Here is a 21,584-nt window from a genome sequence, read left to right as displayed (position 1 = left end):
TAAACTAGGAACCTTAAAGGTATCAGCTTTGTCAGTGTACTTCCACAATAAAAATGAGGACAGAGCAGTTTAAGGACTATTCTGTCCTTTCTCCCTAAGGTGGTCTCAGGTTCCATATTAATCAGGAAATAGTTGTTCCAGTGTTCAGAGAGGAGCCTCCGTCTCCTGGAACGTGAACAAATAAATGTTGGACGTAGTGAGGGCATTACATATATGTGTTAAGAGATCTGCAAAGATACGTAAGACAGATTCTCTATTTGTATTTGACTTTTCTAAGTGGGGATGGCCAGCATTTAAGCAAACTATTGCCAGATGGCTTACCCTGACTCAGGGAGGCTTATGTCCGTATTAATCTCAATGTGCCGAAGCGTATTGTTGCCCATTCTACCCGTTTGGGGCGTCTTGGGCGGCACGGAATGGAGCCATGGTGGACCAGCTGTGCAGGGCAGCCACCTGGTCCTCGGTCCATACCTTTAAGAAATTCTACCAATTTAATGTATTTGCGTCTGGGGACGCCTGCTTTGGCCGTAGTGTTCTACGTGCAAGGAGATCAGAGCGGTCCCACCCTTTAGAGGGATTGCTTTAATAAGTCCCCATGGTTAAGCAGTGTCCCCCAGATGGATGAAAGAGAAAACAGGATTTATACTTACGATAAATCTCTTTATCTTGGTTGATTGGCCTCTTGTCCTAGGGCTTTGGTAATCAAACTGAGGTATGTGGGGAATTGGTGGGAGGGATATGCTGTCAGCAGGAAGAAAATTAACTCTTTAGGTGCCAGACTCCTCCCCTCCCTACTCAACCCCATGGTTAAGCAGTGTCCCCCAGATGGACTCCGAGAAAGAGATTTATCGTAAGTATAAATCCTGTTTTTTTACATTGAGGAAAAGAGAATTTGACATTCTCTCCTTGTATAATAAATGTCTCCCACAGATTCTGTTTTGGAATTCCTCAATCAGCGTGTCCTCTTCTCTACTCATGTACTATAATGGATTTGACTTAAAATACCAACATTCGGATGAGATCTTAGACTGAGCTTCCATCAGATTAGTACATTTCCAAGTGGCCTACTACTTTATCAGTGTTTAAAGGGATGTCCGTTTTTCATTTTCCATGGTGTAATGGTCACCTCCACTATATGGACTAAGGAGAAAGACATTGGGGAATGGTCTGATATATGACCCTGTGTAAGTTTGAGGAGAGTTGGCGGTTTTAGCCAGACTATTGAAAGTTGTCCCAGATTGCATGGCATCTTGTAGAAAGATTGCGCTATAAACTCTGAACAGGTGAAAAAGCAAGCTCTGTTTATTTTCATGCACCCTTGGCTGTCTGATCAGAAACTGCAGACAAACCAAGAATGAGTACAGGAATTTCATACTGCATCTTATGACACAAACGATTATAATTGGTTAAAGAGACATGCGTTACTGTTAGAAGCAATTACATTATACGCCCATTAAATCGAGAAATGTCTTTAACTTTCTTGCAGGATCAGCTTTTTTATTTGTAAAACAAATGGTTCATAAAGTTTGAACAGGAGTGCACAATTAACAGGCTGGCACAAAAATACAGAGAATTTTAACTCAACAATTTAGCCTCCTTAATCATCCAGCAACCATTATATTTCATTAACTTCTCAATGCCTAAAAGGGATGTTGGCTTAAAAAAATTTTGGGGATATATCTGGAATTATAATTTTAAAATATATTATTGGTGATCTTGAGCATTCACCTTTTTTTTTTTTTTTTTTTTTTTTTTTTTTTTAAATGGCATAACTGTTCAGCCACTTACATGTGTGTCATGCTATTTTACAACTTCTATTTTGCTTTCAGAAAAAGGCGTCCGATCCTAACCGATTCTCAAATAGAGGTGGAAGTTTGCTCAAGGAGGAAAAAGAACGTGTGAAACTTCAGAAATTGCTGTCAAAGGTGAATTTAAAATAAATCTCCGTATGGAATCTGATTAAATATGTACAAAAGGGTAAATCTCATTCTAACGTTTTGTTTTTGTCAGCTAGAGGAAGAGCTGAAGTCACGAATAGAATCGTGGGAGGCTGAACAAGGCTGCGCATTTTTATTTAAAGGCAGCAAGTTTATGGATTATGTGGCAAACCAGTGGGAGACGTTCAAGCAGCAAAAGGAACGTGAAAAACAAGATCGGGTAAGTGCTCCTATAGCAGTGATGGCTAACCTGTGACACTCCAGGTGTTGTGAAACTACAAGCCCCAGCATGCATTGCCAGCAGATAACTAGCTGATAACTGGCAAAGCATGCTGGGGCTTGTAGTTTCACAACACCTGGAGTGTCACAGGTTAGTCAACACTGTCCTATAGTGCATAAACCAGGGTATTTCTGTTCTTTATAATATTCCCTGATTATATTACAATATTAGAACTATTCTTGTGCTGTAAACCCTTTCAAAAAGAAACTAAAAAACAAACACAAAACTTGACGGTTTTCCACCTCTCTCCCAACAGTCTTTCCCCAATTTCTACATTCTCATCCCCTGATATGGCAGTTCCTCATTTTCACCAAACCCTAGTAACTGCCCTTCATCAAGTGGATCCAGCGACTCTACATACTCCGCGTAGACTTTGTTGTCAACTGTGGCACACACTAAATAACACAATCTACAAAAACGTTCTCGTAAAGCAGTCTGGCGCAACTCTTGTACCTCTAATGATTTCATCACATATACTGATATCTACCACTCCTGTTGAAATGCTCTGGACACTGCTAAACAAACATACTTCCAATTTGTTATCTATGCTCAGGCTTCTAACCCCAAACGCCTTTTTAACACATTTAAATCTCTTCTAAACCATTCCACCCCAAACCCTCCCTCTACCATCAGTGCCTAGGATCTTCCTTCCTTTTTCTGTAATCTGTCCCTCTCTACTGGTAACTTTCCATCACTATTCAAGTACACAATGATTACTCATATTCTGAAAAAAACAAAAATCTGACCCAAACTTCCTCTCAAATTACCACCCCATCTCTGCTCCCATGCCCCTCCAGACTTCTTGAAAGGATTGCCTACATTCGCCTCACATGCTTCCTTTCTGCTAACAACCTACTGGATCCTCTTCAGTCAGACTTTCGCTCTTCAGACACTTCAGAGACTGGGCTAACCAAGGTTGTCAATGATTTGATCACAGCTAAAACTAAGGGCTAAAACTTTTTCTCCTGGATTTCTGTGATTGCAATTCCCTTCTTACTGGTCTTCCCAAAATCGGATTCGAGCCCCTACAATCTATTTTGCATGCAGCGGCTAGATTGATTTTCATTGCAAATTGTTCTTCCTCTGCTGAGCTGCTCTGTCTCTACATTGGTTGACTGTTTTTCATGTAATTCAATATAAAATTCTTCTACTTACATACAAAGCCGTCAACAAAATTGCACCGACATACATCTCCTCCGTTGTCTCAAAATATCTCCCAACTTGACACCTGTTTTGCAAAAGATCTGCATCTCTCCCACTCTCATCACATACTCCCATTCTCGGTTACAGGACTTTGTTCAGGCTGCATCCCATCTGTGGAATTCCCTTCCTCGCACAATAAGATTTTCCTCTAGTCTTCAAACCTTCAAGCGTTCTCTTTAAACCCATCTCTTCAGACAAGCTTATAATATTCCTCTACCACCCTCTTAATCTCCCTAGGTTACCCTAAACCACCCTTTACACAGCTAACACAAGACAACACTCTGACCAACATAGTTATGTGCCTGAATATACAGCCCACTAAATACTACTAACCTTTGCATTCTAGCTGGACAAATATGCAATATGATGCAGCACTTACCTATGTGTATCAAACCATTGTCCAATAGATTGTAAGCTTGCGAGCAGGGCCCTCTTACTTCTCTGTATATATTAGCCAGTATTGTTTTATTATGGTTTGTTCCAAATTGTAAAACGCTACAGACTCTGCTGGTGCTATATAATTGATGATGACAGTGCTAACCGTTAGTAATTGGGTTGTTTTTGTTAGACACAGAAAAAAGAAGACCCTGTGCCATTTAAGACGCCAATCAAACGGCCAGCGGGTTCGTGTTCACAGGGTACTCCAAGTAACAAAACCCGAAAGGCAAGTATACCATATATATGACTTGTACTGTCACTGTTTGCTGCTTTCAGTGGTATTTCTCAATTGATATCACTAAACATTCTTGGGTGTTTTCTTACTAAAGTGCAGGAGTGGATTATTTTTTTCTGTAAATAAAATCCTTGTTGTGATCTATGTCACTCTAGATCATGTTTTAATCCTCCATAATCCAAATTGATTAAATTAGTTTTAACCAGTCAGCTTTGTGAAACTGATGAGGGGGATCTTTAAATTGTCCCATAGTTCTGTGATTGATTTAAACTTCCACCCAGTCAGAGAGGGCTACTAGCTCTTTTGTGAGGTCTGTTTCTTTTCACCATGCCTCTCACTGCTCCATTCCTACTGTTTGGGAAAAAATTGTTGGCGCATATTAAGTGACTTTATATGATGGTGGTTCCATTTTCTTTACTACTTACTACCTGTAGCTTGATTATGACTTTGCATTTACTGCCTGCCTGTTTATTCAATATATTAATTTGCAGCTTAACGGAACAACGAATGCAACCATGTCTCGCACAACTGTAATTAATTCCGGTGGAAACCAGACAGCAACAGGAAAAGCACAGCTTGCCACAATAAAGGTGACCAAACTTTTAATCAAAATTGCTTTGCACTGTTGGACTGCACTCAGAAGCAATATTTGGTAACATTCACTAAATTGATGCTGTAACGGTTTAGCTTTTTAAAAGAAACGTTATAAATGTAATCTTTCATCCAGTCTGGGGGACACTGCTTACCATGGGGTTGTGGAGGGGAGCACGGGAGTTGGCACCTAGCTAGTTAATCTTCACCACTGCTGACAGACCCCTCCCCTCTACAATCCCCCTGCCTCTTCCTCTTCAGTTTTTTCTAGGTGCCCAAAGGAGTTGGGCAAGTTTTAGAAACGGCTAGTTTTTCTTTTATTTTATCTTTAATTAACTTAAAATTTCTTTATTTTTTAGTTTAGTTAGGCTTAGGGCAGAGCTGGTGTTTTATTATAGAGAGCACACTCCCAGAAAAGATGCAGCACTGACCAGGCTCTGTCAGAGAGAGCAGACTGCTCTCAGTGGCAGAGCATTAGCGGTTAGATTACAGAGTGACAAGTGGTCTCCCGGACCGCTGTCACTCTTGGAGGTGCCCCCGATAACCGGCGCTGCCACTGCAGGCATAGAGTGCCGATTATCGGAATACTTTGCCGGCGGCCATGATGACATCATCGGTCCGCGGAGGTGTGCAGCAAAGAAGGCGAGAGAGCGGGGGCAATAGCAAGATCCCCCCTCAGGAAAATAGGAGGGAGCATCGGGGTATATATCGCTGCAGGAGACCTCTTCTAAGGGGTCTCCATAACTCTGCCAGAAAGATAAGTTCCTTTAAAAAAAAAAAAAGGAGAGACAGAAAGCTGCAGAGGGGGAACTATCACAGAGCTTCCCTGCTCAAGTGGTACAGTCCGGTCTTCTGACGCCAAAGAGGCCCGGGAAGGAACTTGTCTTGGAGGGAGCAGGCACCAGGACACTGCTGTTGGACTTCTCCCCTGTGTGGCCCTTTTGGCTAAGTACCAAAAACCTTTTCTTTAACCATTTACAAACTGTATTTTATGGTTTGAGGAGGGAGGCTAGTAAGGATTATTGTATTTTCTTACTTGCATAAAAATTTCACTGTCTGTTACACACATACAAGTACAACTCCTATTATAGATTAGTTCAGTGGTTCCCAAAATTTTGCAGTTCGCGGCACCCTTAGAGTCTCCATAATTTTTTCAAGGCACCCCTCCAAAATAATTACAGAGCAGTCCTGTTTTAGAAGTAGTTGGGTCAAAAAAACATAATAAGTATTTAGGTCAGGACCGAAATACTTATTTAGTTGTATGCAAAAATAATACGCATAGATCCAAGGAAAAAATAATATTTTTATATATTTTTTTCAATTATATTTCTGTCAAAGAATAATTGACAACTAACTCACACTGTGACCTCCTTCATCTCCACACACTCTGCCCCCTCTCACGCTGCCCCCTCTCACGCTGCCCCGTCTGCCCTCTCTCACGCTGCCTCCTCTTACACTGCCTCTCTGCCCTCTCTCACGCTGCCTCCTCTCATGATGCCCCTTTGCCCTCTCTCACGCTGCCCCTCTGCCCTCTCTCACGCTGCCTCCTCACGCTGCCCCTCTGCCCTCTCTCACGCTGCCTCCTCACGCTGCCCCTCTGCCCTCTCTCACGCTGCCTCCTCACGCTGCCCCTTTGCCCTCTCTCACGCTGCCTCCTCTCATGATGCCCCTTTGCCCTCTCTCACGCTGCCCCTCTGCCCTCTCTCACGCTGCCTCCTCACGCTGCCCCTTTGCCCTCTCTCACGCTGCCCCTCTGCCCTCTCTCACGCTGCCTCCTCTTACACTGCCTTTCTGCCCTCTCTCACGCTGCCTCCTCTCATGATGCCCCTTTGCCCTCTCTCACGCTGCCCCTCTGCCCTCTCTCACGCTTCCTCCTCTCACTCTGCCCTCTCTCATGCTGCCTCCTCTCACTCTGCCCTCTCTCACGCTTCCTCCTCTTACTTTGCCCCTCTGCCCTCTCTCACGCTGCCCTTGCACTCTGTCCCCGCTGCCCCCTTCTCACTCTGCCCCCCCTCTCACTTTGCCCCTGCCACTCTGCCCCTGCCACTCTCTCACTCTGCCACTCACTCTCTGCCCCTTTCTCTATGCTTCTCTCTCACTTGGCCGCCACTCTGACCCCCCCTCCGCCACGGCCAGCCAGAGGAAAAAGAAAAAAAAAAGAAAAAACACTTACCAATCCGCGCGGCGCCGGGACCCAGCATCCTTCTCTCTCCTGCAGCGCGCCCGACAATCAGTGACAGCTGCAGGAGAGAGAAGGATGATGGGTCCCGACGCTGCGCGGATTGGTAAGTGTTTTTTCTTTTTTTTTTCTTTTTCCTCTGGCTGGTCGCGGCACCCCAGTGGCAGCGCCGCGGCACCCTTGGGAGCCGCGGCGCACACTTTGGGAACCGCTGGATTAGTTGGTTACTTGTTGCTTGCTCTGTCTCTCTCAATATATCTTTATCTAGTGTGTTTGGTGTGCTTTTCAGATAAGGGAAAAGGCCCGATTGCAAAAATTTTTACATGTTCCAGATGTCATGTTAAATTAACTTGTGGGCAGAAGGACCCGTTGGCACTCTGCTCTGACTGTGAAGCAGGGGTTCCCTCTGCGCAAACCCCGTTTTTTCAGACCCCACTGACGGACGAACCGGCCTGGGTGGCCTCCCTGACAGTCAGTTTCCTCTTTAGCACAGATTATCTCTCAATCTACTCAGTTGCTATCTAGTGTGGCAGCCTCTGCGGCTAATAATGCTATTACACCTTTGGCCCTCCCTGCTGCCACAGGTTCTATTGAAACAGCTATAGCAGGTCCTTCCTCTTTGTCTACGGACCAGCCCCCTGTTCCTACAGAACCGGCATGGTCCGCAGCTTTTATAAAGGGTTTGGATAAACTAAACCAGTTACTCGAATCCCCAGACATTCCCCCCTGCTAAAAGAAAGCGGCTTAGATCCGCTAATCCTCTTATGGTCCTTTCAGATTCTGAGGGTTTTTCAGAGGAGGAAGGGGAAACGATTGTTGATCCTGACCAGATTCAACCTTTTGAACAGGATGAGACCACTAAAAGTCAGTTTATTGATTGGTTTTAGCGGTAAGACAGGCATTGGACCTTACAGAACCGGAGGATCCTATTCCTAGAGACAGAAGTCTTTTTAAGAAGGCCAAAAGGAAGGTTATCTGGTTTCCCCCTTCCCCCTGTAGAACTCAGAGATATTGCAGAGGGAGCCTGGAAACTGGCTGATAAAAAGGTCTCTGTTCCCAGGAGGTTCTCTTCCCTGTATCCATTGCAGGATGAAGACGTGGCTCGCTGGGTGGAAATCCCTAAAGTGGATATTCCAGTAGCCCGTTTGGCCCGACACACACTCCTACCAGTCCCGGGCTCAGCAACCCTGCAGGATGCCACTGATCGCAGAGTGTAATCTCAGATAAAATCTATATTTCTAGCAGCGGGATCTTCTTTTAGACCCACATTTGCTTCAGCTTGGGTTGCTAGAGCCATGGAATCATGGGCAGATCAACTGGCAGAAGCCTTACAGGACTCTGATTTACTTCCCCTAGCTTTACATTTGAAAGAGGCATTGGGGTACCCAGAGCACAGCGTCTGTGTCCTCCTCTATTCAAGCTGCATCTATTTCAGCAAGAAGAACGTTATGGCTGAAATCCTGGGAGGGAGATTCGGAATCAAAAAAAGTCTGTTGAAACCATTCTTTTTTCAGCAGCAAGTTTGTTCGGCCCGGAATTGGATACTATAATTTCCCAGGCAACAGGGGGCAAAAGCACTTCTTTGCCGGTACTCTCAAGTAGGGGACGGGCCCCACGGTTCAGCTCCTTTCGTCAGCCCTTTTAGGGGGACCTCCTTGCCAAGGGGGCAGTCATTTAGAGATAGACAACCGAATGCTTGAGGCCTATCGGTCAGAGGCAGGTCCTCGTTTGCGGCTAGCCGTCAGGCCTCCAAGTCTCAAGAGAAGCCTGCGTCCTGACTTCTACTCTATTCCTCCATGGGTGGCGACGTCTGTCGTTTTTTCAGGAACAGTGGGCAGCGACATCCCAGGACCCTTGGATTTGGGGCATTATATCAAGGGGGTACAGGATAGACCTGCTGGGTCCGGTACCACATTGTTTTTTTGTAACACCGCTTCCCTGAGATCCACTAAGAAGACAGGCAATACAGGCCTGTGTCGCCTCTCTTCTTTTGCAAAAGGTCATTTGCAGGGTCCCGGACAACCAGAAAGGGTTTTTATTCAAATCTTTCTGGTCAAGAAACTGGACGGGTCCTTTCGACCCATTCTAAAACGTAAAGAAATCTCAACGTGCACTTATGAGTAGACAAACTTCGGATGGAGTCCCTGAGGTCGGTGATAAACGGCTTAGAGAAAGATCAGTTTATGGCCTCCATAGACATAAAGGACGCATACCTCCACGTTCCCATTTGGAGCGAACATCAGTCTCTCCTAAGATTCACAGTGGGGACCTCCCACTATCAGTTTCGGGCTCATCCCTTTGGCCTCTCCACAGCGCTGAGGGTCTTCACGAAAATCATGTCGGTGATGGCAGCGTGTCTTCACTTAAAGGGGGTTCAGGTCGTGCCTTATTTGGACGATCTGCTCATCAGATCCTCAGAAAATTGCTTAGGTCAGCACCTATCCCTCACAATATCGGTTCTCGAGAGCCATGGGTGGCTGATAAACTTAAAGAAATCCCAGGTGGTCCCGTGCCAATGCATGGTCTTCCTAGGACTCATCATGGACACCAGCCAGCAAAAGGTGTTCCTGCCGGTGGAAAATATCACTTTTATTTAGAGTATAACATCTCAGGTCTTGTCCTCTCCCAGTCCCTCAGTTTTTTTGTGCATGCGGCTGCTGGGAAAGATGGTGGCCTCCTTCGAGGCGATCCCCTACGGTCGGGCTCATTCTCGATGCTTCCAGTGGGATCTGTTGACAAAATGGTCGGGTTCCCACCTGCGTTTGGACCTCCAGAAGATCTCGCTCTCTCCGGGGGCGAGAGAATCGCTCCAGTGGTGGCTTAATCAGGATCACATGCTCGTGGATCATAGCCACAACAGACGCCAGCCTGAGAGGTTGGGGAGCAGTAGTCCTTCACCTCAGGCTCTAGGGGCTATGGTCAGTTCAGGAATCGGCCTGATCAATCAACATGTTGGAGTTGAAGGCAATTCTTTTAGCGCTTCGGGGGGCCCAGACTCTCCTTCAGGGGCACCCAGTCAGAGTTTAGTCCGACAATGCCACGGCTGTGGCATATGTCAACAGACGGAGGAACAAGGAGTGCAGCTGCAATGAGAGTTGCAGCTCAGATTTTTCTTTGGGCAGAACAGTATGTTCCAGCAATCTCTGCGGTGTTCATTCCAGGAATAAAAAATTGGGAGGCCGATTACCTCAGTCGCAACGCAATGATGATGCCGGGGGAGTGGTCCCTTCATCCGGAAGTATTTCAGTCTGTAGTTCAGAGGTGGGGTCTTCCGGATATAGATCTCAACAAAAAAGTTCACAGGTGGACGTGATGACCGTGTCATGGGAATTCAGGTTGGGATATCTGTTTCCCCCGAGTCCCATGCTTCCTCGAGTACTCAGGCGAGTGAGGCAAGGTGGTCGGCCGGTGATTTTAATAGCTCCCTCATGGCCACGTTGAGTGTGGTACGCGGACATAGTCTCCATGGCGGTAGGACAAGGATATCGTCTTCCGTCATGAGACGACCTTCTTCTACAAGGTCCTTTTCGTCACCAGAATTTACCTCTGCTCAGTTTAACGGCATGGCTGTTGAAGCCAGCCTCTGGAGAGCTAGGGGTTTTTCCCCCAGTGTAGTGAACACTATTCACTTTTGTGAAAAGAAGTCTTGTCACACGTCTTCTTTTCGTCTCCCTCGATTATTAGCGTTTCTTCAGGATGGGCTGGAAGCAGGACTCCGTTTAGGGTCCTTAAGAGTTTAGGTATCAGCGCTTTCAGTTTTCTTTCACCTGAAGTTAGCGGCGTTGCCAGACGTCAAGACCTTCCTTCAGTTTTCAGCCTCCCTACGTTCCACCTACAGCACCATGGGATCTTAACCTGGTACTGGATATGCTTAAAGGGCCTCCTTTCGAGCCACTGCTGGCAGCAGATTTTTAGATGTCTGACCTGGAAGGTTGTTTTTCTTTTGACAATTGCATCTGCACGTAGGGTTTCTGAATTGGGAGCTATGTCTTGCTGAGAACCATATCTGTTTTTTCACGAGGACAGAGCAGTATTAAGAACAATTCCTTTTGTTCCAAAAGTAGTTTCGGCTTTCCATTTGAACCAAGAAATTGTGGTTCCGGTTTTTTCATCGACTTCTCTTTCTGATCAGCAGTCTATGGAAAAATTAGACGTGGTTAGGGCTCTCCGTATTTATGTCAAAAGGACTTCTCAGGTTAGACGTACAGATTCTCTGTTCTTTATGATTCTAACAAAAGAGGCTGGCCAGCCTCAAAAACAGTCCATTGCAAGATGGATTACGGCAACCATTAAGCAGGCTTACATAAGGGCTAACCATCCTGTGCCAGAGAGACTTACGGCCCATTCCACCAGATCGGTAGGGGCGTCGTGAGCAGCGAGAAATGGGGCTTCTGCAGATCAGCTCTGCAGGGCAGCCACCTGGTCCTCTGTCCACACCTTTACAAAATTTTACCAGTTTAATGTATTTGCATCCGCGGATGCAAATTTCGCTCTTAGTGCTCTACGAGCAGGGCTTTCAGAGCGGTCCCACCCTTAAGGGGCTGCTTTAGAACGTCCCCATGGTAAGCAGTATCCCCCAGACTGGATGAAAGAGAAGAGGATTTTTGTACTTGCGTTAAATCCGTTTCTCTGATTCCGTCTGGGGGACACTGCGATCTCTCCCTTCTGCTTTTCTTCTGTGTGGTCTTGGTTGATTGGCTTTTCTTCTTGGGGCTTTTTAATTAACTGAAGAGGAAGAGGCAGGGGGATTGTAGAGGGGAGGGGTCTGTCAGCAGTGCTAAAGATGAACTAGCTAGGTGCCAACTCCCGTGCTCCCCTCCACAACCCCATGGTAAGCAGTGTCCCCTAGACGGAATCAGAGAAACGGATTTAACGTAAGTACAAAAATCCTCTTTTGTAGCAGTCTCCTCCAAGCAGTAGGAGCATGTTTTTTGAGGACAATTACATTATTCCAGAAAAGCATGTTGTTTTTAAATGCACAAAACAGCCTTTTCATTGCGCTTTTGCCAAGTGCACCTACTTTTACGTGGAAGTTGTGGGCTAAGAGAGCATCTGTGATGTAGTAAAGCTTTCCACCAGTCAGTGGTTTTTCGGTCTCGTCACTAATCTTCTATCTGGACGCATTTTATACCTCCCAGTTGCACTTGAATTGTTCATTTCTAGATTAATTTCTACCGCTATAATAATTACACAAAGCCGACCTCTCTAATGAGGGCAGTCCTGATGTACCCTGAGACTAATGAGAGCAGTATTTTGAGAGGAAAAAAACTAAATTTAGTGAAATGGGTGGTCCTGTAGTGGCAGAAGTGACTTTTTTACTATTTCCACCATATGCATTTTCAATGTTTGTCAGCCTGCAAAACTAGGTGCAGGTTAATTTTGCAGACTTTTGCAAGTGTGAAGTGGACACGCACCCTTAAAATGCACATAAAGAAGTATTATTGCAGGTCTGATAATGATCTGTAGAAAAGATCTTTAGTAAGTCACTTTATATCTAGAAATTCTTGAAGTATTTGCTCCAAGTGAGTTGATAGGCTTCCTCTAGAATGTAGGCTCTAATGGGCAGAGTCCCCTCTATCCTTTGTCTCATGTCTGAACACACTCTTCCCCATATGTCCATGTTGTGATTTATGGTGAATTTTGTGTGCAAGTCCTATGTTTGTGCATCTCACACGCACAGTTTTTATACTTGCATTTGTACAACCTGTAATGGGCTTGTGTACTGTACTGCTTTACATTTTTACCACTAGTCTGAGAACCTAACATACAAGTTGAGCCAATGTTGGTGGTGGACGACAGACTGCACACCATCATGTGTAGAAAATGTGGCTGTAACCATGAAAAATTGCTCCCTTGCAAACCCTAATTATTGCAGTTGTGACTTTAGAAACTTAATATAATTTGTTCACCCCCCACTACTGGATTGTCAAACATACTAGTGTAGATCTCTTAAAGGGACAATATCTTCAAATTGTAGGAAATGTACATTTATTTAAATATGGTCTGAGATGTTTAAAACTTTTGCAGTTTATTGTTGAATCTACAACAGGTTTTTTCCAATGTTTCTGTCCACCAGTCTCAATGGTCACTTTTTGCTGTTCAGCAAACAAAAGCAACTAAATGATTAACGTTAAGGGGCAGATTGAATTGTCCGCGATGTTCTTTGGAACATCATGAACGCGCATGTTTACCGATATTACGGTAAAAAGTAATGCTCATTTTTGCTCGCACCTCTGTGGCGCGAGCAAAATTGAGCATGCTTCTGTAAAAAAAAAAAAAAAACATGCATGCGTGCAGGGTGTCTCGCAGCCGTTCCGGAGGCACCTTACGCACATATTTTAAGAATTGAATTTGCCCCTAGATGTTGTCTATAGCATAGGTAGCCTGATCCAGGCTACAGTAGAGGTAGCTGACTGTCCAGTGTGTTATGTTTTTGCAATTAATTTTAGGCCTACAGAACAGTGCAGATATATAAATAAAAAGAGGGAGTTTCTATCTCTGCTTTTCAGTTTTTCTGCTCTTCTTGTATCTAAATTTCCAATATCTGTTGATTCTCAGTTCTGTTGGTAGTAGGTAGTTGTTTGTTCTGTATTTTGTAACTTGCATTCCAGGTTTAAAGTACTTTACTCACAAACACATTTTCATGTTTCTTAGAGCAAAGTATAACAATGTAGTTTGCTTTGCAGACCCCTTTGAAAACTAGAGATACCCCTGTGAGAACTCCATTGCATGACAGTAACAAACAAACAATTGTGTTATCCAACCACCCTGGCAGCTATTCAGAATTTAAGGTAACTGCATGTTTTGTACATATTTTACATTATGGTCATTTTTGACGACATGGCAATGCTTTCACCAATCTAAAAGTAGTAAGGCGACCACTAGAGGGCAGTTTCACCACGTGTTATTAAAATATGCTGTTTTGATCATTGTTCTGAAAAAAGCCAGGAGTGAATTTTGATGTGCCACCACATGCCTGAATCTTGCCAGTGAATTTCAGATGACTCCTGCTTTATAGTGGGGTAGAGAGCTTGTCTAATTGTTTAACCACATTACCATACCTGGTGCACTAGGCAGTTTCCGTGGCCTAAGCGCTCGGTTCCAAGGTAAAATGCAAACCCTTTGCTTAACCATTTAAAAAATAAGTGTTTGGGAATACTTGGGAACCTAATGGGGAATTAAGATTGACAAATGTTTCCAGACACTTACAGTCTGAACAATGGTATTTACGTGTATTGCTCTTGTGGAGGTGCATCTGTTGATGTCTCCTTGCAGGGAGGCACAGATTTGTAGCAACTGTAACTGAATGGTTTGAGTGGAAGCAAGCAATCCTGTCAAGACTTTACTTTGCACTGCGTGTGGGGTGAAGCCCATCGTAAGTGCTTGTAAATCTGAAGTGCCAAGTTGGTTTACATGGGGGTACTGGTGGCATAATTAGTATGTTGTGTGTGGGTGGTATAAGAAGGCATGAAGAAGTAGTAGAATAGTTTTGCATCAGGACAAAGATCTCAATCTACTGCATTGTGCAAAGGAAAGTCTGTTTTTCTCTGTCCTACCACTGGGGGACACTGCGTTACCTTGGGGTATAGTAGGTGGGACTGGAGTTAGGCACTTATAAACTTGTTTGTTCCCCTGACTCCTCCCCCACTATGCCCCTCCTCTGTAGCTGACTTCAGTTGTTGTAAGTGCCTTCTGGAGAAAGGTCACTTCTGTTAAGGCTCCTGCCTATACTTAGTTTAGCAGTAGGTTTTCCTGTTTATATTTTTATTCCTTTTTCAGGTGCAGCTCTGGACTGAAAAGACCCAGAGGAGTGAAAGTCCCTGGGATTTATTCACTCTGAGTTCCAGCGCAGCTAAGCAGCACGCTTCCCTTGCACCTCTGCCGGCAGTCTACCCCTAGGAAACAACGAGCAAAGGGGCCATTTATGTTTATTAACGGCCTTATAGACGGCCGGGGCCATGGTTTATTTAAAGTATGCCTTTATAGGCAACTTCATGCGGGCACGTGTAGGTTTATAGACGGCCGCTGCCACGTTTCAACAGGCGGGCGGGAGTGAGGGTGTCTCTGCCTCTCCTCCCCGCCCGCACACTTGCCAGCAGCCTTCCCCCCCCCCCCCCCTTCTCCGCCCCTAGATAACGAGCAGCAGCGGGGGAGAAGGACAAGCATCGCGCTCTGTAGAGGCGATGAAGTCAGTGAGACCGCACGCACCCTGGGCATGGCAGAGCGGCGGTTCTCACTTCTAGCAGCTGCAGCCATAAATATATATATATATATTTATTCGTGTATAAGCCGAGTTTTTCAGCACATTTTTTTATGCTGAAAAGCCCCCCTCGGCTTATACACGGGTGAACTTACCTGGTCTTCGGTCCCTCAGCTCCTAACTTCCGCAGTGGAACGCATGTGCGTTCCACAGACAGGAAGTTCCGCAAATGCCGAACTTCCTGTGAGTGGAACGCACATGCGTTCCACTGCGGGGGTAAGTTCAAGGGTGAAATATCTCTCTCTTACTGAACCAATGCTACAATTGAAATTCACCGCTCCAACCCCTACATCGAGCTGGGGATCAGCATCGTTGGCGGTAGCGAGACTCCTTTAATAAACATTGTCATCCAAGAAATATATTGGGATATTATCATTGCCAGAGATGCAAGACTATTGGCTGGAGACCAAATACTTCAAGTACCGGTAAGCTGTTGGAGTATTGTCTTTTATCCCCGTCTATCTGCTAGAGTACAAACTTTTACGTTTACTGTGCAAATAACTGATAAGTATCTGATGTGTGAGCCTTTTCAACAGCAGCCGGTCTACAGTGTTTATCTAGACGGAGAAGCAGTGAACTATTAAACATTTGACGCTTAGTTTATTAGTCCATTAATCTTTGCTATAATGCGGTAGTAATTCAGCCAGACTTTTGCATACAGCTATTGCATGCTAAGATAGCACACTCCTATCAAGTGGCCACCATGGTGAAAGTATCTCTACAAGTAAAAGTGTAGGATTTACACTGAATGCTTTCACCTTCATTAAAAAATGTAATATATATCATTTTCTTACTGACAGAAGATACCACCTCATTGGGTGGCAGTAAATCATTCTGTAAGTGTCTCCTGCGTTTTGTTACTTCTGTCACCTGGATTACAGATGCTGACCTTAGGCTGTGCATTTACCAGTAGCTGCTGCATTTCCCACCCCAGGCTTATATTCGAGTCAATAAGTTTTCCCAGTTTTTGGTGGTAAAATTAGGTGCCTCGGCTTATATTCGGGTCGACTTATACTCGAGTATATACGGTATGTGTGTATATATATATATGTGTGTATATATGTGTGTATATATGTGTGTATATATATGTGTGTATGTGTGTATGTATATATATGTGTGTATATATATATATATATATATATATATATGTGTATATATGTGTATATATATATATATATATGTATATATATGCGCTGAGCGGCGGTGAGCAGAGGCGGACTTGTTAGGAGAGGGGAGTACACCTCCCCCTCTCTCTCCCTAATGGCGCGAAGGGCGACCATCTTGGATCCGGAGCGCACACACATCAGTGCATGCTGTTCCAGACTTCTGCCTCTCTTCACTGGGTAATGTAGTATCGTTTTTAATTCTGTTTTTAAACGATTGTCAGCCTGTTTGCCACACAGTCAGGACCTTTATTTCAGGACCCTATGACTGCTGCATATATTATAGGATTACCTATTAGACAATATGGTAGTTTCCTATCCTCCTGTGACATATTTTGCTTATTGGGTAGACACAGAATAAGTCTGTTCTATCTCTAAAACAGGATATATATATATATATATATATATCTGTGTGTGCTATTAGGGTTTACGCACACATATACACAATGCAATACAGACCAACCCGCCTACCACGGGATAACACTGTATATTATTTTTGTGCCACATAAATAATGCTGAGAATGTAAAACAGCGTGTTTATTACCCCTAAGGTAATTCCTTACAGCTATTCAGCTATGATACCTATAGTTAGCCACATGCTTACAGCACTTTGTTCCAATATCGGAACTCTCAATTTGTACTATTACAAATGAGTATCCAAAGGCTTCTGGCGGTAGGTGTGCTTTCTTTGTTTTATGTCAGCGACACCAGGCCAGGATGTTTACGTGTTCCATCCGTTGATCCTCTCTGTTGATTTGAGGTCAAGGTTCCATATTCCGAGTCAGGCTTAGCCTTACAGGGGTGGTTATAGTTTATGTGCTGTGGAAATCAGGTAAACATCCTTTGATTTGTGGACATTCCCCGAAGGTGGAAGTTATTTATTACATCCAACGCTTAGCTTTCAGCTAGACGTTTTCAGCCAGAACATTATACTTGCAGCCTCTCAGCAAGAAGCAGGGTTGCAATATTGGGTTCACAGGTGATCACTTTGAGCCTACCCAGCTCTTCGTTTATTCTACCACGTTATAAGCGTTAGCTTATGCCTTATCTTCTAGTTCGGGGTTTTCAGTAGAACACGCTCATTTCTTTTCTACACAGTTCCAAATTGCTCCTGGCAGAATTTCCTTTCAGTATCAGGAGTTTCTGTTTTGCAAAATGGCATATGAAGTTTCTACTTGTATCTTTGGCTCTCCTTGTTCGTAACATCTCCCGTGTCTCAACAGGGAGATTCTTATCAAGGAAGGCTGATTTTAGGGCTTTGGACGTGCATAGCACCCCTTTGCCTTAATTCACTAATTTACCTTTCGGGTGGTGCTTAGTCACATTGTTTTTATTAGTGAGGCAGTTGTTCTTCTTTTACAGAGGGTCAGAAAACCTGTAGAGATTCGGTCTCAAAATGCAGTGCTGTTGCATATTTGTAGCACTCATGCAATTCCCGTATCCTAATGCAGGATAGGGGTCGACCTGTGTATGGTCGGAGGGGTGTTCCTTGTGCCATCCTATGGGCCAAGCTAGACCAACTTATTATTATTATTATTATTATTATTATTATTATTATTATTATTATTATTATTGTTGGCAGAATGCCTTAGCAATCAATCCTTTAACAGGTAGAGTGGGTCACCTCAGGGTAATACCTTTGTACTCTCCTGGTTAGGTCATTGGGCTCTCTAAGAGGGAGCCCAGGTTCTTTTCACATGTTAACCTGTTTTCTCTATCGGCTCTCAATCTAATGACCCTCAATCTAATGACCCTGAATCTAATGACCCTCAATCTAATGGCCCTCAGGTGGATTTGTCCATAGCCAAGTCGGGTCTCCCTATAACTTAGTAGGTGATTCACAGCTCCTATTTACTCGTGGGAGTTCAAGATTTTCTAGGAGGGGGCGCATCCCAGCTAGTCTGGTGGTCCGCTGTATGTCTCGCAAAGCAGTGTTCTACTGTTTTAGGGGACTTGTGTTGTCGTCCCTCTTTTCCCGTTTTCAGAGCGGCCTCATCTCGTAGTTCGGCTCTTTTTGTTGTCATCATCTGGTTTGACGCTGTGGCTTCGGATGGCTAACCTTTTCGGCCAGAGAATCCTTGCAGGGAGATGGTTGCTACCTTCAATTCAGCGGTAGAGATTCTTCCTCAGCTGTTTTCTTTGGGCTAGAAATTATATTTGGTGTAAATTTCTGAAATTTCACACGTCCCACCCGGGAATCTTTTAAAGAGTTTTCTCTACCAGCTGGCTTCTATGGGGTCTACGCCCTTCTTCTTTCAGCGTGCAGCTTCCGTGGCTCTCTGTCTAGCTCAGCGGAAGGTTGTTTTGCTTAAGTGGTTTCTTTATGCTCGGCCCACCCTTGGTTGGTTGTGGATTTCCAGGGAATCTAGTTCTCGTCATCAGGAGGCTTGCTTTGGCCTCGGGTGACTCTGAATTAGTTAAACTGTTAGCTCATGGTATGAGTGCTTCCTGGTATATATGTCGGGCTTACGTTGTTAGCTCTCTATATGAGTGCTCCCTCAGATATCGCTGAGTTAGTTAAGCTGTTTGCTCATGAAATGAGTGCTCCCTTGTTTATCTCTGAATGGTTTAAGCACTGTATCAGTGCTCCCTTAGATATCACTGAGTGACTTAAGCTGTTGCATCAGTGTATATGGTGATCCTTTGTATATCATTGAGTGGATTGAGTTGTTCGCTCAATGCAGGCTGTTCTCTTGGATGTCACATCTCGTAGGGGATCTGGGGCGAGAGTGTGTATGGCTCTTCCTCATTTTCTTTATCAGAAACTTAGTGGCGGTTCGAGACATAATTGGTTATGACCATTAGTGCCTGCATTCCACTGACACAGAGATTGTAGTTCATCATTCTTGTGCCTCTTCTTTTTGTGTAACGTTTCTCCGACGGGAGATAGTTTGTGCTCTTGTTAGCACAGTTCCTGTTTAGGAATTTAATGCCCATTTAGCCTCTCTAACGCTAAAGAGCGTAGGGGGACAGGGTCTAGGTGGTCTCTTGCCACTGCATCACGACCAACATTCTGTCTGTACCCCTCTGCAGGTTCCAGTGACTTTTACAGTGCACTTTCCAGGAGGGTTGCAACTTTTTGTACGCCACAAAAGCGTCATTCAATGGCGCAGTTGTACAGAGTGGCAGCGTCTGTTTCTGCTGCATATTGTTTCTTTGTTGCATGCCTTTACATTCTTAAATGCAGGGTTTTGAACACAAAACATTGCGCACAGCCGTTCCAGAGCATTCCCGTCCTTGGACACAGCTTTGGTAGCTCCCCAAGGTAACGCAGTGTCCCCCAGTGGTAGGACAGAGAAAAGAGGATTTTTATTCACCGTAAAATCAATTTCTCTTACTACACTGGGGGACACTGCGCGCCTTCCCTTGCTCTGAAAGTAGTGCTATTTTTGCTGTTGCTTTCTAAATTGCTTCTTCTCTCTTCCTGGCTTTGTTATACAAAACTGAAGTCAGCTACAGAGGAGGGGCATAGTGGGGGAGGAGTCAGGGGAACAAACAAGTTTATAAGTGCCTAACTCCAGTCCCACCTACTATACCCCAAGGTAACGCAGTGTCCCCCAGTGTAGTAAGAGAAATTGATTTTACGGTGAGTAAAAATCCTCTTTTTGTATTTTGGCTGAATTAATTCATATTAAATGTGTCCCTATCCTAAGTAAATCCACTTAAATACAAAATAAATTATAAAATAAAATCAGGTTGCCTAAAAAAAAATTCCTAAACTGGGTAATACAACTTACTGAAATAAATCCTTATACTTGATATTGGACTACACTAAATCGACACTTGCGATTTAACAGTCGTCATGGCAATATCTGACACATTTGTAACCACGGAAGCGGTCATTGCGTCTACAATTTATTTCCATGGTTACAAATGAAGACTTTGTTGATTTATGACAGAGCTTCTGTTTTCAATAAGTCTGTAGTACCCAACATTAATAATTTTAATTTGAAAACATCCTATTGCATGTAGTTACTTTTTAACATTGTGTTAGAGGGCAGATTTATGTGTTGTTTAAAATATGGACTTTGTGACCTGTATTGAGCCTGTCCCTTCCAAAAATGGCTGATACCAGAAAATTGTTTGTACTAGACTACATAACATGGGCACATACGAATTTTAATTATCTTCACTACTGTCATGGTACAGAACCATTTGTGAATGTTACACAATACCTCCTTAAAATTGGATCAACTTGTATCTTGGGTTTTGTAGTTGGTGAACTGTTTTTTGTTAACAAGTGTATGTGTAGATAGCGATATATATATATATATATATATATATATATATATATATATATATATATATATATATATATATATATATATATATATATATATATATATATATATATATATATATATATTCATTACAGTAACGTGTAGATAGCGATATATATATATATATATATATATATATATATATATATATATATATTCATTACAGTAACTGGTTAACTTGTTTTTTTAATTGTGTTTTCTTTGTAGGAGGAGATCTCCAAGAAATCCAGCAATGATGCCATTTTTAACTCCACAGTAAATGAGAACTTGTAACTTTTTCTGCACGGTGCAGAAATGCACTTATTGGTCTTAAAAGTTTTGGTCTGCAATGCAGGTTTTGTATTTCTCTTTGTGCATTTTATTAAAGCACATCGGTCACCTGCAAAGAGTGGAGACAGCCATTATGGGGCTTGAACCAGTTGTCCTGAAAATGCAGCCTATTCATTTAATAGGAATCTGTAACTTCTATTACCCAAGTGGCGACTGGTTTATAATGAATTGATTGGTTGGGGTGTTACAGATATTGGTTCAGTCTATAAGAGTGTTGCAGCCATTGTGCATATGCGGCAAGTGCTCATACAGGCTTTATTTGCGCTGGCAAATATTTATACAAACAGTATTGTAAATATGTTACATTTTTTAATGCATCATGTCTTTTTAAACTGTTCTCTTATTCAACTTCAAATATGTATAATATATTAAGGTCCCTTAACCATGCCTCATCTCTTAATACTGTGCTTCAGATGGCAAGTACAGTGTCCATTTAAAATATTTTGAAATAAAGAGAAAAATTAACACATTGTTCCCTGTCTCTTTATATCTGCCTTTTTATGATGTAGTTTAAATTATATTCAGCTGGGGAAAATGTAAAGAGCCTTCATGATTCTAAATTACATGTTCTCTTGGTCGACATCCATTTGGTAAAACAAAATAAACAATGAGACCTGATTTTTTTTCCGTAAAGCTCAGTTTTTGATAAACACTGCAAATTGGTTTTCATCTTTAAATACATTTCATT

The 21,584-nt window shown here is 43.4% G+C and overlaps 1 protein-coding gene across 2 annotated transcripts in view; it reads left to right on the top strand.

Annotated features, from left to right (window-relative positions):
* The window catches only part of LOC142144727 (protein regulator of cytokinesis 1-like), a 39,592-nt gene extending 18,224 nt beyond the window's left edge, over window positions 1-21,368 (top strand). The window contains exons 9-14 of one of the 2 annotated variants that reach the window (XM_075203871.1): window positions 1,830-1,925; window positions 2,011-2,157; window positions 3,989-4,084; window positions 4,585-4,683; window positions 13,550-13,654; window positions 20,774-21,368. In XM_075203871.1, coding sequence (XP_075059972.1) covers window positions 1,830-1,925; window positions 2,011-2,157; window positions 3,989-4,084; window positions 4,585-4,683; window positions 13,550-13,654; window positions 20,774-20,839 — 609 coding nt within the window. In that variant the 3' untranslated portion in view covers window positions 20,840-21,368. The remainder of the gene's footprint in view (window positions 1-1,829; window positions 1,926-2,010; window positions 2,158-3,988; window positions 4,085-4,584; window positions 4,684-13,549; window positions 13,655-20,773) is intronic. The other variant, XM_075203880.1, reaches the window with a different exon arrangement.
* Window positions 21,369-21,584: the final 216 nt, after the last annotated feature.

Source organism: Mixophyes fleayi, chromosome 1 (assembly GCF_038048845.1).
Source record: "Mixophyes fleayi isolate aMixFle1 chromosome 1, aMixFle1.hap1, whole genome shotgun sequence".
NCBI classification, from domain to species: domain Eukaryota; kingdom Metazoa; phylum Chordata; class Amphibia; order Anura; family Limnodynastidae; genus Mixophyes; species Mixophyes fleayi.
Note: the sequence above shows the minus strand (reverse complement) of the source record. Positions and strands in the feature narration are given on the sequence as shown.